This window comes from Numenius arquata, chromosome W (assembly GCF_964106895.1).
Source record: "Numenius arquata chromosome W, bNumArq3.hap1.1, whole genome shotgun sequence".
NCBI lineage: Eukaryota > Metazoa > Chordata > Aves > Charadriiformes > Scolopacidae > Numenius > Numenius arquata.
The window spans coordinates 7,999,478-8,016,516 of record NC_133615.1 but is presented as its reverse complement, the minus strand read 5'-3'; the positions used below and the strand labels follow the sequence as shown (position 1 = coordinate 8,016,516).

At 39.8% G+C, this 17,039-nt stretch overlaps 1 protein-coding gene across 1 annotated transcript in view; it reads right to left on the bottom strand.

Annotated features, from left to right (window-relative positions):
* Nucleotides 1-17,039, bottom strand: part of LOC141476615 (nipped-B-like protein) — a 183,703-nt gene that overhangs the window by 42,874 nt on the left and 123,790 nt on the right. The window contains exons 11-16 of the mRNA XM_074165383.1: nucleotides 14,091-14,273; nucleotides 10,136-10,333; nucleotides 9,916-9,987; nucleotides 9,741-9,830; nucleotides 8,510-8,613; nucleotides 6,043-6,129 (exon numbers count right to left, since the gene is read on the bottom strand). Coding sequence (XP_074021484.1) covers nucleotides 6,043-6,129; nucleotides 8,510-8,613; nucleotides 9,741-9,830; nucleotides 9,916-9,987; nucleotides 10,136-10,333; nucleotides 14,091-14,273 — 734 coding nt within the window. The remainder of the gene's footprint in view (nucleotides 1-6,042; nucleotides 6,130-8,509; nucleotides 8,614-9,740; nucleotides 9,831-9,915; nucleotides 9,988-10,135; nucleotides 10,334-14,090; nucleotides 14,274-17,039) is intronic.

Below are 17,039 nucleotides of genomic sequence, written 5' to 3'. Positions count from 1 at the left end.
CAGGTGGGGTCTCACCAGAGGAGAGTAGAGGGGCAGAATCACCTCCCGTGACCTGCTGCCCACACTTCTCTTGATGCAGCCCAGGATGCGGTTGGCTCTCTGGGCTGCCAGTGTGCACTGCCAGCTCATGTTGAGCTTCTCATCCACCAACACCCCCAAGTCCTTCTCCTCAGGGCTGCTCTCCAGCCATTCTCCGCCCAACCTGTATTTGTGCTTGGGATTGCCACGTCCCAGGTGCAGGACCCTGCACTTGGCCTGGTTGAACTTCATGCGATTTGCACAAGCCCATCTCTCAAGCCTGTCCAGGTCCCTCTGGATGGCATCTCTTCCCTCCAGCATGTCGACTTTGCCACACAGCTTGGTGTCGTCGGCAAACTTGCTGAGGGTGCACTCTATCCTACTGTCCATGTCTCCAACAAAGATGTTGAACAGCACTGGTCCCAGTACCAACCCCTGAGGAACACCACTCGTCACTGGCCGCCACTTGGACATTGAGCCATTGACCACAACCCTTTGAGTGCAGCCATTCAGCCAGTTCCTTATCCACCGAGTGGTCCATCCATCGAACCCATGACTTTCCAATTTTGAGACCAGGATGTCATGCGGGACAGTGTCAAATGCTTTGCATAAGTCCAGGTAGATGACGTCTGTTGCTCTGCCCTTGTCCACCAAGCCTGGGGCAGTATTGTAAAAGGCCACCAAATTTGTCAGGCACGATTTGCCCTTGGTGAAGCCATGCTGGCTGTCTCCAATCACCTCCTTATTTTCCATGTGCCTTAGCAGAGATTCCAGGAGGGTCTGCTCCATGATCTTGCCAGGCACAGAGGTGAGGCTGACTGGCCTATAGCTCCCTGGGTCTTCCTTTTTTCCTTTTTTGAATATCGGGGTTATGTTCCCCTTTTTCCAGTCAGCGGGAACTTCGCCAGATTGCCACGATTTCTCAAATATGATGGAAAGCGGCTTAGCAACTTCGTCCGCCAGCTCCCTCAGGACCCTCGGGTGGATTTCATCAGGTCCCATGGACTTATGCACCTTCAGGTTCCTTAATAGGTCTCAAACCAGATCTTCTCCTACTGTGGGCAGTTCTTCATTCGCAGAGCCCCTGTTCTTGCCCTCCGTGACTTGGGCAGTGTGGTTAGAGCCCTTGCCGGTGAAGACCGAGGCAAAAAAGTTGTTCAGTAGCTCAGCCTTATCCATATCCTGGGAGGCCAGGTCTCCCATTTCCTTCCAGAGAGGGCCCACAACTTCCCTAGTCTTGCCTTTGTCCCTGACATATCTGTAGAAGTTTTTCTTATTGTTTTTGATGTCCCTGGCTAGATTTAGTTCTGCCTGGGCTTTCGCTTGCCTGATCTGGTTCCTGGCCACTTGAACAGTTTCTTTATATTCTGCCCATTCTACCCGTCCCTGCTTCCACCCTCTATAGGCCTCCTTTTTGGTCCTGAGCTTGTCCAGCAGTTCCTTGTTCATCCACACAGGCCTGCTGGCTATTTTGCCTGACTTCTTTTTTGGGATGCACCTCTCCTGAGCTTGGAGGAGGCGATCCTTGAATGCCAACCAGCTTTCTTGGGCCCCTCTCCCCTACAGTTCTTTCTCCCACGCTACCCTGCCAATCAGATCTCTCAGAAGCCCAAAGTCTGCTCTTCTGAAGTTCAGGGTAGCGAGCTTCCTGCACACCCTCCTCGCTGCCCTAAGAATCTTGAATTCTACCATTTCGTGGTCACTGCAGCTGAGGCTACCCTTGAACTTGACATCCCCCACCAGTCCCTCCTTGTTGGTAAGGACAAGGTCCAGCGCTGCTCCTTTCCTTGTTGGCTCCTCAATCATTTGAAGAAGAAAGTTATCATTAACGCATTCCAAGAACTTCCTGGATTTCACGTGCCCTGCTGTGTTGTCCTTCCAACAGATATCGGGGTGGTTGAAGTCCCCCATGAGGGCCAGGGTGTGCGAGTGCGATGCTGCTTCTATCTGCCTATAGAGGGCCTCATCCTCCCTGTCACTCTGATGAGGTGGTCTGTAGCAGACCCCTACTGTAACATCACCTGCCCCTGTGTTCCCTTTAATCCTGACCCATAACCTCTCTGTCAGGTCTCCATCCATCCCCAGGTGGAGCTCCACACACTCCAGCTGGTCGTTGACATAGAGGGCAACACCCCCACCCTGTCTGCCCAGCCTGTCCTTCCTGAAGAGTCTATATCCCTCCATTCCAACACTCCAGTCATAAGAGCCATCCCACCATGTCTCAGTAATGCCAATAAGATCTTATATATAATTGTGGGAGAATGGCTAGCTGAGAAGGGTCACGTAGACATGATCCAGCTGGCCGAGCAAAAGCTTGAGAAACATCGGATTCAGCCCCCGTAACTGCTGGGCTGGTAAAGACACCTTGTCCTTGACTATAATTGTTGTATGATAACAGGGAGGTTGCAGCTGCTCAGGCATGGGAAAAGAGGATGAAAGTAACTGTAAAGAAGGAACCAAGGGCGGAGTTGATCTTTCTAAGAACTAACCAATCATGAGCTTAACTTTTGTAATATGTATGAGCTAATTATGTTAGAACATAAAAGGCCACCGTGTGAATCAATAAACGAAGCTTGCTGATCACTCATATTGAGTGGCCCTGTCTTCCCTCCGTCGCGACAAATGGCGCCCGAAACAGGGACCCTACAGAGGGCTGAACCTGCGAGCCACGAGTCGACGGAGTCTCAGTGCTGGTCCTGTAAGCAGCGCAGGAGGCGAAAGGGATTAAAGGAAAAGGTCCCCGCGCCCTGGAGCACCTATAGAGAGTGTCCTGCCGGCTACGCGCCGCCGAAGTCTGGAAGGCTGCAACAGCGCGCTGACGAAGGTATGAATAGACAAGCGGCGTATGATTTGCTCAAATGCTTTTTAGAAAAGCGGAGCATTTAGGGTATAGATAACGAAGGTATGAACAGACAAGCGGCGTACGATTTGCTCAAATGCTTTTTAGAAAAGCGGAGCGTTCAGGGTATAGATTGTAAAAGGGAGTTGCCTGGGTTATCAGCGTATGGAGTAGCAAGAGGTTGCTTTGATAATCCAGATACGGTTTTTGAACACGAGGAATGGCGTAAATATGAGGATAAATTGTTTGACGAAGTTATATGCGATAATAAATCAGCCAAAAAGTTGATAAAGCCATGGCGGGCAGTCGCTAACGCCCCGTTGCAAACTGAGCTGAGGAAAAAAAAAAAAAAAAAAAAAAAAAATCCCTTCATATATGGGTATTAAGCAAGGAAGAGAGGAACCATTTGGCCTATTTATAGATCGAGTAGCAGACGCCATACAGGCGGCCGGGGTGCCCGATTATCTCAGAGGCACTATACTAAAGCAGTGTGCCATACAAAATAGTAATCCGGCCACACGCAACATCTTGGCTACATTGCCAGGGACATGGACTATCGAGGAAGGACTAGAAAGGATGGCTCAGGTACCGGTAGGGCCACAGGCAATGTTAGCTGAGGCAGTAAAGGAACTAGGGAATAGTTTAAAGGAACACGCGCAGGCTACGCAGAGTCAAGTTCTTGCAGCCCTTGCTCCTTTGCAAGCCTCCGTTCAACGATTAAATGCTAGTGAATCATCTCGCCCACGATGCTACCGTTGCGGCGCTGCTGGACACATCAGACGGAACTGCAACGCCGGCTCAGTATGGTGCAGAAACTGCCGGTCGGACAACCACAATGAGACTGCATGTCGCGCTTCTAAACCGGGAAACGGACGATTCAGCGGGAAAAGCCGCCCCGCGCCGACACAAAAAGCGGCTGCATATCCGGCAGCACTCAATCCCTTCAGCTCAGACCAGCCACAAGCGGAAGCCTCGGCTTGGACCTGGCAACAGCAGTAGATTGTACCCTGTTGGACTCAAAGCCTGTCCGGATTACCACTAGCACTCAAGGACCAATCTGTATCAATGGACAAGCTGTCGGAGCACTACTTATAGGCCGTTCATCGGCCACCATGCTGGGACTTAATGTGTTGGTGGGACTGATTGATAAAGATTACCACGGTGAGATCCAGATCATGGCCCACACGTTATTCCCACCGCTCTTCATCGCTAAAGGCACCAAGGTGGCGCAATTAATTCCCCTACCACATCTTGCGGGAGCCCTTCCACCGCTGCAAGAGCAGCCACGAGGGCAAGGAGCCTTTGGATCTACAGGACAAATGGCCCTACTAACTGTCGGCTTGCGCCAAAGGCCACAACGCCCGGTTGCTGTGCAATACGCCAACCTAACTATATCACTTGTTGCTCTTCTAGACACTGGCGCTGACATTTCCATAATCAGCACGCATAAGTGGCCGGCTCAATGGCCGACCTACGCGAGCAGCGCCACGGTCGCGGGAGTAGGAGGATTGACCCTTGCTCGCAAATCACCCCTTCTACGATGGACCATAGGGGACAAGGTACCATCTGGGTTCCCAGCCGTTGGGTAAGGCCTGCCATCGACCACCCTGAAGTCGCCGCTGAAGGTGACCCGACTAATCACCGTAAACCAACGGACTGAGACCGCTGCGCCTGAGTGTGAACCACGAGGTCGCAAAGACAGAAATTAATTGTACAGTCTGTGGGGTCTGTAACCCCTAGGTATTATGTGCATGCTATTTGCTTAGAAGTTGAAACAGAGAAAATGGTTAATTTAGGTATAGAAAGCTTTATAGTAGTTGCCTTAGTTGTAAGCATAAGAGCCATCCCATATAGCGAGATGTTTGACCCACGAGAAAATGTGTGGATAACTTTAGCTCGATCACTCAACACGACCAGCTTTTGTGCAAGCCTAGCAACACCCCGCTCCCCATTTACTACGTGCCTTATAGGGGTGCTCTTGGAGTCTGGTTGGGTCTGTCCGGATGGCTGAGAAACCTTTTACAGACAGGATTGCTAATCTTAATCATTGTACTAATAGCATTGCTTTGTGTGAGTTGCGTGTTGTCTTGTATGAAAACCCTTGTGTTACGGATGTTTAACCAAGCCTGTGCCATTCAAAATAAAAACGGGGGAATTGTGGGAGAATGGCTAGCTGAGAAGGGTCACGTAGACATGATCCAGCTGGCCGAGCAAAAGCTTGAGAAACATCGGATTCAGCCCCCGTAACTGCTGGGCTGGCAAGGACACCTTGTCCTTGACTATAATTGTTGTATGATAACAGGGAGGTTGCAGCTGCTCAGGCATGGGAAAAGAGGATGAAAGTAACTGTAAAGAAGGAACCAAGGGCGGAGTTGATCTTTCTAAGAACTAACCAATCATGAGCTTAACTTTTGTAATATGTATGAGCTAATTATGTTAGAACATAAAAGGCCACTGTGTGAATCAATAAACGAAGCTTGCTGATCACTCATATTGAGTGGCCCTGTCTTCCCTCCGTCGCGACATATAATTACTCTCTATTTCTGCAGATCAAGGTTTTTTTTCCATAAAATTCAAGAACTCTATTCTTGCTGGAATACTGTTTTGACTAGAAAGTGTAGAAATAAATAAGTAAATATGTAAAAGGTGTAATATCACATTTCAGCCTCATAAAAAAAAAATCCAAATTCCCATGTAGTTTTAGGTATACCAGGAAAAAAAACCCACCTAAAATCTTAAACTTCCTGTTAATTTTGTTTATGTTGATAACTTCGACTTTGCAGCATAAGAGCACTTCCTCAGTTCTCAATGCTCAGGAGAAGAATATGCTGTACGTGAAAGCTGTAATACTTCTTCCACTGTGTAAGGGATGTTTTATGGACACGCAGAAAAGTAGCAAAGAAATGTCCAATGGTGCAAGTTACGCCAGTTACCATGAATGTTTCAGGATGAAACCATAATATTTAAAATTAAGTCAAAAGACAACTCAGTTGTTCCCAATACATCTATTAGTTATCAGTACTATAGTAAAACATGTTTAGTACTGAAAGAATATAATCAATCGAATTTTACTTCAAATCTTAAAATTTAGCAATCTCTCAATCCCATATATATTAAATCAGAAATTCCTTTCACACACAGAGTATTTGAAATTCTGGTATGAAATGATGTAATTTGAAACTCACATGGTTAAGTAACGTAGAAAGCTTTGATCCATCTTGAATATTCTTCTCCAAAATATTCAGGACTTTTACTGTTTTATCTGTTGAAAGCTAAAACAAGAAACAAAACACATCAAAAAACTGTAGGATCATAAAGCTTCCGAACTGCTGAAAAAAACATCCATGGATGAAGGATAGAACGTGTTATGCAATCTGACAAATTTAAATTTTAAGTAATCTGAGATAAGGATTGGATCTTGACTTGTCTGGTTTCTGACACAGCATGATTGAGAATGCTGATAAAAAAATTAAACTAGTGAAATATGTTCTAAGATTGCAATCAAATTGCATTTTCAACCAGCAAAATCCAGAGAAATGTATTTAAAACCGCATATCTGTAATTAATGTTGTATAGTTATACACTTTTGCTTCTAGAAAGAGAAATTTACCAAATCCAAGTATCAATCACAAATTCTAACTGACCATACAGAGCTTTATTACAAGAAAATCCAAATTCTATGGACAAGCAGAAATAAAATTCCCTGATACTTGAGTGCTAATAAAAAGGAAACATATTCTTAATAACTGTGTTAACTTTGAAAACCTAGCATGTTGGAAAAAAGTAACTTACTGATGTTCTACAGTATTATGATTAAATAATCTGTAGAATATGCTAAACTCCAAGAGAGTCAGTTTCATTCATCCAGATACTATTTAGTGCTCACCTTTACAGAATCACAGAATGATATGGGGTTGGAAGGGACCTCCGGAGATCATCTAGTCCAACCCCCCTGCCAGAGCAGGTCCACCTAGAGCAGGTTGCACAGGAACTTGTCCAGGCGGGTTTTGAATGTCTCCAGAGGAGACGACTCCACCACCTCTCTGGGCAGCCTGTTCCAGGGCTCTGCCACCCTCAAAGTAAAGAAGTTCCTCCTCATGTTTAGGTGGAACTGCTTATATTCAAGTTTGTGCCCATTTCATCTTGTCCTATCCCTGGGCACCACTGAGAAAAGACTGGACCCATCCTCTTGACACCTTCCCTTTAAGTATTTATAGGTGTTGATCAGATCCCCCCTCAGCCTTCTCTTCTCCAGACTAAAAAGACCCAGGTCCCTCAGCCTTTCCTCATAAGAGAGATGCTCCAGGCCCCTAATCATCTTTGTAGCCCTCTGCTGTACCCTCTCCAGCAGTTGCCTGTCCTTCTTGAACTGGGGAGCCCAGAATCAGACACAGTACTCCAGATGGGGCCTCACCAGGGCAGAGTAGAGGGGCAGGATAACCTCCCTCCACCTGCTGGCCACACTCTTCCTGATGCACCCCAGGATGCCATTGGCCTTCCTGGCCGCAAGGGCACATTGCTGGCTCATGGTCATCCTGTTGTCCACCAGGACTCCCAGGTCTTTTTCCTCAGAGCTGCTCTCCAGCAGGTCAGCCCCCACCCTGTACTGGTGCACGGGGTTATTCCTCCCCAGGTGCAGCACCCTACACTTGCCCTTGTTGAATTTCATCAGGAAGCAAAAAAATATTTAGAAGCAACAAAATTATGATTTTATGTATACATGTATCTATGTATGTGAAAAAAACAGGGAACAGAGGTTAAGGGTGAGAACTATCAGGAAAGAGAAACACTCAGGCTGATAACATGCTACAAAGGAAGATAGGGAGACTGAAGAAAAGGCCAGGAAGCATATCTAAATCTTAGATTAAAGAAAACCCTTCAGAGTGACTTGAATATTAAGTGGCTTCACAGACACTTCATAAACATAGTAAATGGTCATGAGCAGGCAGAGTAAGAATTTAACACAAGACTGCCCAAAGCCAAGAGTTCTAGGAAGATAAGGAAAGCAAGAACATTGTTTCTAGAGGTGCAATACCAACAGTTTGCACCAACAGAAAGTTCCCTTGAACTGAAGTTGGGAAGAGTATGGCAAAGAAACCACAGCATGCAGTCTACAGAAAATTAATCTTCTTATCACCTGGGGCATTAAATCATCTAAGTTTGAACGGACTCTTTGGAGAGAGGAATGAAGCAGGCAATTCAGTGTGATGCTGGATGGAAATCATGCATTTACATTGCACTAACGGCATATATCAGAAAGGGTGGATTTTACTTTGACAGCAGGTTCTGTTTTACTGTGGCTGCTCAACACTAGCTGTAAGGAGCAAGCCTATAGGTTGATGTGCTTTTGTGAAAGTAGATTAATTATTTTAGATTTTACTGCTCTGGTATGTGTTACCTATTGGCATATAGTGCTCTGAGTCAGCGCTAGCACAGAGAAGGACCATTCAATAAAAACGTCTCAGCTTCAGAGACAGTAACAGTTAAGATGTGGTAACTTTTTAAGCACTTCAGCTAAGCCAGCAGAAGCACAACTGTTCACAGTATGTCACGTGCACACCTGAAGAGGGTGGAATATTAGAGGAGACACACATTTTTGTATGTTTAACAAAATTAAATGTTCAAAGAGAGTTAAATACTACGAAGATGTACCTTGTCCATAATGCCCATTGCCTTGATTTTTGCAGATTCACTACCCAACTCACTAAGCTGATGCTTTCCCAGTAGCAATTCCTGTGGAATCTCATCATCATCACCTTAAAAGAAATTTAAAAATTAACAATCATATTTCTAATAAGACTTCAAGGAAACCACTATTTTACAGCCAATATGAAAAAGCCAACTGAAGAAAAAGAACTGATTTTCCAAATAGCTAGCATCTAATAGATCCATCTAATAAAGACTGATGATGACAACTTTTGGTTGTGTTAAAATGACTTACATATAACTGAAAGTCATAAATTAAAAATATTTTTAATATAGAAAAATCCATTTATTGCAGCTCTTGTGTGATCACCCTCATTTCAGTAAAACAAATCTTAAATGACTGTAGTCCTAATTATAAAGTTCAAATCTGGGGAAGGGCAATAGATGAAAAACATATAGGAAATTAAGTACCTTAGGATACACTGTGTCTTAATCACATTTACCCTTAACAAAAAACCCCATGATGTTACAAGACATATAGAAAGAACCAATTACTTGACTTTTTAATCCAAGGTTGTAGACACCATTGCTGTAGGGATTTGTTTACTATGCCCCTTGTTATAATCTTGTGACAAAGATGGTAGGAAAAAAAATAACAAATACTCCATTATCCATTTCAATAGAAAGTCATCTTGGTCAACCTGAACTACTCCGTCAGACACTTATGATAAGCTGTTTTATTTTCCACTGAAATGGATAAGGAGCATACAGTGATTCAGTGCCTCACCCATAAGTGCTCTGCTGCTGAATTGAATAATTAAGCTCTGTTGGGCCAAAGGCCACAACAGATGCAAAATTATGTGCCTTATGTACTGGCAAGAGAATCATTTTACGTTAGTGTTGTTTACAAAGATATGTTTGACAGAAGATAACACCCTAATGACATCCCAAAGAGGTATTCTTTCCCCTTCCAGGGGACTATTATTCACCTCATTGTGATTTATGTCCCTTTTGGATTCTGCAGGGAGGACGAAGAAGGATCCTCCTCCTTAGTGAAATTGGAAAGGTAAAGGCCTCCACTCAAGGTAGAAGCCATGTAAATGCAGTATACCTTAGCATGTATCAAAGGCAATTAAATCACAAAGAAGGAAGTTTGAAAAATACCGAGATGCAAATTTTTTTTTGTTTCTTGTGTTTATAATTGGGGGAAGCATTTTGAAAAATTCTGACATATTACCAAAAGCTGTAAAATCCAAGTCTTCTAAATTTTCCAAAATATTCTCTATTGAAGCAGTAAATCTTTTGAAAGTTGAAGAATCCATCATTTCTGGTGAAAAAAGAAAAGTATATATAATTATTTTATATACAAAACAGAAAATGCAAACTGTAGAAAATAAATCTTGTAAAATTACCTTCAGGTGTTAGTTTAGGTTCATAAGCTTTTCTCTTCTTTTGTTTTTCTTTTTTCTTCATTTTTCTAGCCACTAATTAAGAGAATAAAGGATTGTTTACATTTCTTACGCTTATATTCAATATTGCATGTAAAGATGTTTATTTTAAAATGTATAACATAACCTTTAAAAATGCACTGGTATTATGGAAGAAAATAAAATTTTAAAAACAATCAGTTACCCTCACTGAGGCTAGGAAGAGGAGAATAATCATCCATATCAGAGTCATCGGGACTGCGATTACGGTAACGACCACTACCAGAAGTCCTCCTTCCTTCATGGTAATAACCACTTCTCCTATGGTCACCAGAACTTCTTCTGTCATGTTCTTCATACTCCCAAGCTTCGTCTCTATCCTTTTTATGTCTTTTACGAGAAGCTAGAAATGAAATGCATTTTCATTATAAATACAAAAATTCTACTTTTAATAGCTCAAAATTATACATTTGCAAGTTAAACACTATCATATAGATGTTCCGTAAAACAAGTGAATGCTCTAAAACTATTGTATAAAATTATGTTATGGCATTATTCTGACAATTTCTTTTGAATTACATGAAAAATGTGCCTGAAACTGGCAAAGACACCAGCAAACATTTAAAAATGCAAATTTACAGGGCATTTGTCCCTTTAAACAAAGTCAGGAAACTAGAACAAATCAAAATAAGTTTCATCCTTTCATAAGAGAACATTGAGATAATTTCTTCAGTTATTTAAATTGTGACTATTACTGGGTATCTATGTTCCAATTCAGTGATTGCTTTGCCTAACACAGCAAGTTCCAATGAAACTTTGCAACCTGGTTGCTTAAAGATATTCTGTTTTGCCAAGACAACTAAAATTTTGTCTTGATATATATTGCAGGAAATTCAGTGTAAAGGAGAAAGCTGTAGTTACAATTCTGGGCCAAGCAGAAAGTATATACCACAGAAGGTTATTATAACCAGTTTTCAGTCAGGACCAAAAAGTCTCACAGAACTGAATGTTGAAAAACTAGGATAAATGTTCTATACAGAAACAGAAACTTGGTGGAAATAAAGTGGGGGGTGGGGTGGGTGGGGATGGGGGGGGATGGAGAGCACTCTGTTGTTTTCAAAGACAGTTTTGAAGGGGAGAGGGTATTAAGATGTTATAGAAAAAGGATATGGAGGAGGTAACTTCATCCATGAAATCGGCCAACTCTCCATTATCTAAGGTAACAGGATAACTGTGCTAGCAAAGAGATGTCTAACACAGACTGTGCTGTGAAGATCAAAATGGCTCCAAAACATTACATTCTAGACTAGCAGAGTTTATTATTCTTGTGAACTTGCATGTAACAGACCTGACATCTGTGTGTCTCTACCAAAGTCTCCTGAAATTTAGAGAGGTATGACTGCATATAGGGTTGTTTCTGACCAAAATGGCTCCAAATATTCAGACAGAACTGGAACAGAACTGACAAGTTCTTTCCACAACCCCAGTTTATTGAGAAGCATAGGAAACATACCAGGATATAGTCAATAGTCAGCCCAGGCTCAGAACTAATAAAAAAAAATAACATTGAACCTGTGATGATACTAATGTTCTGCACTGCACCCTAGAGGGCTCCTACTTCTGCAAACACAGTATGAAACTCCTGCACAGAGGTGGTCTAAGTGTTTAAGGTAACAACTTAGTTCATGCTTTGATCTGTTCTGCTTATGGATCAGACTTGCTTCTGGAGGCAGTACAGTCATGTTCATGAGGCCTGAGCTACTAACACTGTCAGTTCTAAAATGGTTGAGAGTTAACTGCGATTGAAGAAACGGAGAACTGTCTGGGATATCTGAAGTAAGCATATTGGAGAAAAAAGTAGGGGGGTTATGGGAAAAGACTTTACACATCTTAACTGATTCTTTTCGCCCTGTAAGATAGTATTTTGTGGAGGTAGATGAAATCTGTCTCCACAGTTTACAAATCATCAGTATCAATTTAAGCTCTGTAGGATGACTTCTGACCCCAGCAACATCTCTATGAGAAAAATAACTTCCAATATTGCTTTCCAGCAGAAATTTAAATTGACTAGTTAATCAATGTTGCATGACAAAACAGAATGTGTTACAGTTGTGCTGGCTCTGCAAGGCAAATAAGATGAACATGGGAACAGCTATTCACAGTCAGTCACTGTTCTACAAAGATTATTTTGAAGCAGATAAAATTGACTAAAAATGTAAGTATTAATAATATTTCAAGAGTTATTAATTTCATACATAAATAAAGACTATCTGGAATATAAACACCCAATTTCCTTCTGAATTCTGCCAAACATTTATGCAATAACACATTTAGCACTTATTGTATGAGAATGATTTCATCAGTTCTTAATTTCTCATAATTTAATTTAACAGAACGCCCCTTCTTCATGAGATACTCAAAGAAATTTCTCTTCTATAACAATCGCTATTTCATATTTTTAAAGTTCAATTTTAGATAACCAAAATAATTCTGAAACACATACTTTTAACAGTACAAATCTATTCAGTGTACTTGTCACAAATCTTTCATTCTCTTAATCATTTTGTCTCGTTTTAACTCACTTCAGTTCTACAGTATTCTTTAACAAATATTATAATTTATGTTTAAACCAGATGTCCTCAATGAATGGTTTAGAATGATGGCCAGATCTCTTGAGTGGATATAGTGAACCTAGAATCCCTTAAAGCATGTAATTACTGTGAAAGTTTTCCTTAATTTGCTTTACTTTGCATTTAAGAATTTCAACAGCCACTGTGGCTAATAGGTAGATTAAGACCTCTCTGAAATTCCTGACAATCCTCTCCATTCCCAAACAACTTAAATAATTTTTCTTTACTTATTCTTTTTTTAATTCACTGTTCCAGATTATTAACATCATAAACAGGTGAAATGATATGGTAAACAGAGAATATAGAATCCTAAATGAAACAAATCATCTGATTTCAAGTTACCTCAAGATCTCATACTCACAGTCAAAGCAGCATTATTTAGTTATATTTTAAATGAAAAACAAACAAACAAAAGGACATTCTTTTCTGCTTTGATAAAGATCTGAGGTATCACTATTATAATTTTTACGTGTATGTGTGTATACGCATTGCATATCTGTTGGATGAGAACTTGAAACATATTATAAAAGCAGGACAAACAAGTCTTTTTCTTCTGGATCCTAAGAAAGACTAAGAAGCAATAGGTTATGTTTTACAAAAGTTCAGTAAGAGGTTTAGATAAGCAAAGGTGGAAAGAGTCTAAATTGGAAAAAAATCATTATAAGCAAGATGCCTTCTTAGGTTAACAGCAACAGGCAATTCTCCTGTAGACCTGCATAGGTAACACAGCTAAAATGTTACTCAGACTGAACTGATTGACTCCATTTTCATGAAGTTTCTTTTCAGTATTGACTAACTAAACTACCATAAAGACAAACTAAGCACACTCTTATTTGCAAGTAGGAAATCCCTTCCTAATTTAGAGGCACATAAATTTTTTTTTGACACTTATGAACTTTACCTGATTGCACAGCAAAAGTCTAACTACAAGCTTTCTCTCATCCTTTGAAATAACTTAATTAAAGAATAGTATCATCAATGTTATTTTGAGAAACCATCAGCAATAATTCCAGTTTTTCAAGCAATATACCATGGAAATAATAGAAAAAGAAATATTTTAAGAAACTTCTGGGCACTAACATTCTTAATTTATCATGTCAGAAAAATTCAAGAGGGGAACCTTTGCTTTTCTTATCAATGAAACTCAAAATAATTTAAAATGTATTTACTGAAATTTTTCTATGCATATCTTTGTGTGCAAGTTTTCTGAGCTGCTTTACAGGATATTTTCTTTAATCTAATTGGCTAAAAATGTTTCATTTTACATATATAAAAAAAGAAAAATCTAGGCAGTGGCTTCCCATAAGGTAATTAGGGAAAGAAATTTAACAACTAGCTGCTTTTCATCTTGAGGGACAAACTGAAATTAAGTAATTTTTCTTTTAAAAGAAAAAAAGGTTCTTTGCCAAGTAGCTGTCTGGACAGTAAATTTGTTTTCATATGTTTTAGGGTAGCAAACAACAACAAAAAAAGTATATCTTTTTGTAAAAGCCTTCTTTAGGAGTAGGAACAAAACGATGTACTACTTACATTCAAAAGCTTCTTCGCTGTCATTATCTTCATCAGAACTGATTTCAGCATATTTTGGTTTCTCATTAACCGTGCTACGTTTGCGCTTGTTCATTTTCACACGTTCACAAAGCGGCATGGTGGATTCAATTTCTGCCAGGAGCTCAGGAGGCAACTCCTTTAACACTGACTGATCTATGCTACCTATTAATGGAGAGCAAGAAGAGTAAATGTGAACCTGAAGATAATAATAAGGGCCCAACACTACAGTCCCTTCTCAGGAATTGCTTACAGTATATTCAGTAATAAATAATACCACAGTTAGATATACTCAGATGTATTTGACAGCCCTTTCTAAAGTTTCATTTATTGTTCACACTGCAATTAGAAATTAACATAATAAATTGCATACACATCTCCTTCAATAAAATATTTTGTCAGGCATATAAACAAATTCAAATTAGTGATTTTCCTTTGTAAAAAGACATCCTTGCTCTACTTCCACAAAATTTAGTCTTATTTTGGTTCATCCTCTGAATTCAACAGGTTTTCTAACAGTATAGGTAAATTAAGGATGCATTATGCCTCATTAACAGTTCTGTTTATTCTCATTTATATTATTTAGTGTACACAAGACAGTAATCTTCCCTTTTCCAGAAGGTAGAGACAATCTGGCAGAATCTCCGGGGTCTTATCCCTAAATATAGACCAAGTCATTGACATCCAAACCTCTGCCTCAGATTTTTTTTCTTACCTTCTACAAGTAGTTTTATAATGCAATCCAATTTTTTGTTTGATTTTGTTACAAAGCATAGTTGAAAGATCTTTATTTAATATAGACAAACAGCAAGCTGGACCACATCAGGTTTCTTTTCCACAGAGGCAAATAGTTAGACATCATCACACAATTCTCATCACATTTTGAAACTACGATATGCTGTCAGCATGAAGGAGATTTACAGTCAAAACATTTTACAAATGACACAAGGAAACCAAATTAATTCAAAAGTAATTCTTGGGTTTATTTGTTTATTTGATGTTTTATCTTTATTTATCAAAGAACCTATTGCACAGATTTTAAGATTATCAGAAAAAAATGTTTACCTCTTTCCAACAACAGAACAAATGCCTCTGTCATAAGTGCCTCTCTCTCCTTCCCAAGGCATACTATGTTATTTAAATAGAGAGGAAATCACCTGCCAATTGCTATACACACACACACACACACAAAATCCTCCAAGAAATCATTTTCTGGATGATAATTCACTTTTTAATTGCAATCACTATATCATTATCAGAACTTTCTAAAATTTATTTCCATTTTTACACTAATAACTAATAACTAATAACTAATCTTCTAATCCAAGCTTAGTCTTCCTCCCCCCTTTAAACAACTTTAACTGGAATTAGAAGAGCCTTAATATGAGAAAATAGTTTCCAGCAATAAAATTAAAAAAAAAGTCTCACATATTACTGGTTTCACATATCTCTACATCCATATACTGCCTATAAGCAATTAAACTTATGATCAGAAAATTATTTTTCTATAATTCTCAGGTATGTTCAGCAAGTCATCCCATTTAAGTGCATTTTAAAAAAGATTTAACTTAAAATATTGGGGGTTTCAAACTGAGGTAGGGAAATATCTATAAAGTAAAACTGATAGCAAAAGTTCCCCATGCTGTGGTCACTCTGATTTGTTTGCTTTAAGCTGACATCCTTTGATAATCACCACCTGCCAAAGTTACCTAAATTCTCAATATTGCTTTCAAAAATGCTAGAAAACATTTCACAATGTGGTATACCACTGCGCTGTGAAATAATTATTCATTGCGGGTTGGGCACCTGATTGAAGATAGGCAGAAGGTATGACAGCATGGATAGATCAGTTCCTCTGTGTGTACCATCAGCTGACTGGATGCTAGCCAGGTCCAATCTGGACCCTGCATAGCCACACCTGAGCAGTGGTGTCCACACACTAATATTCCATGTCTCTTTGTACACCTATATGTCTGAAGAGAGTTAGCTTACATTCAGCCCCAGACTAGAGGAAAATTTGCACATAAATGTTTTAAGACAATTTCCACAGGTGAAATCACTAGAGGGCCTCAGATACTGTTTTTTTAACACATATTCTCAATTTCATGCATTGTTGGTAATTTGATTGAAATCAGTGGGACAACACACAGAGCATAAAGCCTACAGCAAATCTGGCCAAAGACATTGCAAAAACCAGCTGCAAGTAAAGGAACAAAAGTTCCATTAATATCCATACAGATGCTTAAAAGCTAGATGGGCTAGATGTGCTTACACTAACAGGAGTATTTTCTAAAAATATATCTTTAAGCCTCTCCTAGTCTACAATGAAAAGTAAATTTAAAACCAGAATAACTAGTAAGACAGATTGTTTGGAGACGAAATCAGAAAAGGAAACAAATCAGTAATGAATTGTCTACCTAGCTTGGCAAGAGTTCCATGACCAAATTCTAATTAAATTCAATTTTAAACTCAATTTTAAAACTATGCCTGAATGTTTCATGATGCAATTTTAAGACTGTAATAATTTCTTTGAGGAACTGTTAGAACAGAATTTGTTCTTTATTTTCCTTATACTGTGCACAAAGAACATCTCAGTAAGACAAAAGGTGATATATTTTAAGTAAGAAAACCCTTAAAAAACAAAAAACCCAAAACAAGAAACAAGAAACAAAAATCACAGGCTACTACTTTCCTACCTCCTAGGAATATCTATTCTTGCTTTCCTTATTGATTTTGTTCCTGGGGTAGAAGGCTAATCAATCTTTAAAAATAAGTCAATTACTACAGCGTCAATTAGACCAACAAAAAAATAAAAATGCAAGTACTTAAAGTATTTGGAAAAATAACTTTATTTCCTTTTCAAAATTCCAAGTTTTCTATGTTCGCCAATGCTAAATACAACTAATGCTTAAACTGCACTTTATCCTGTTA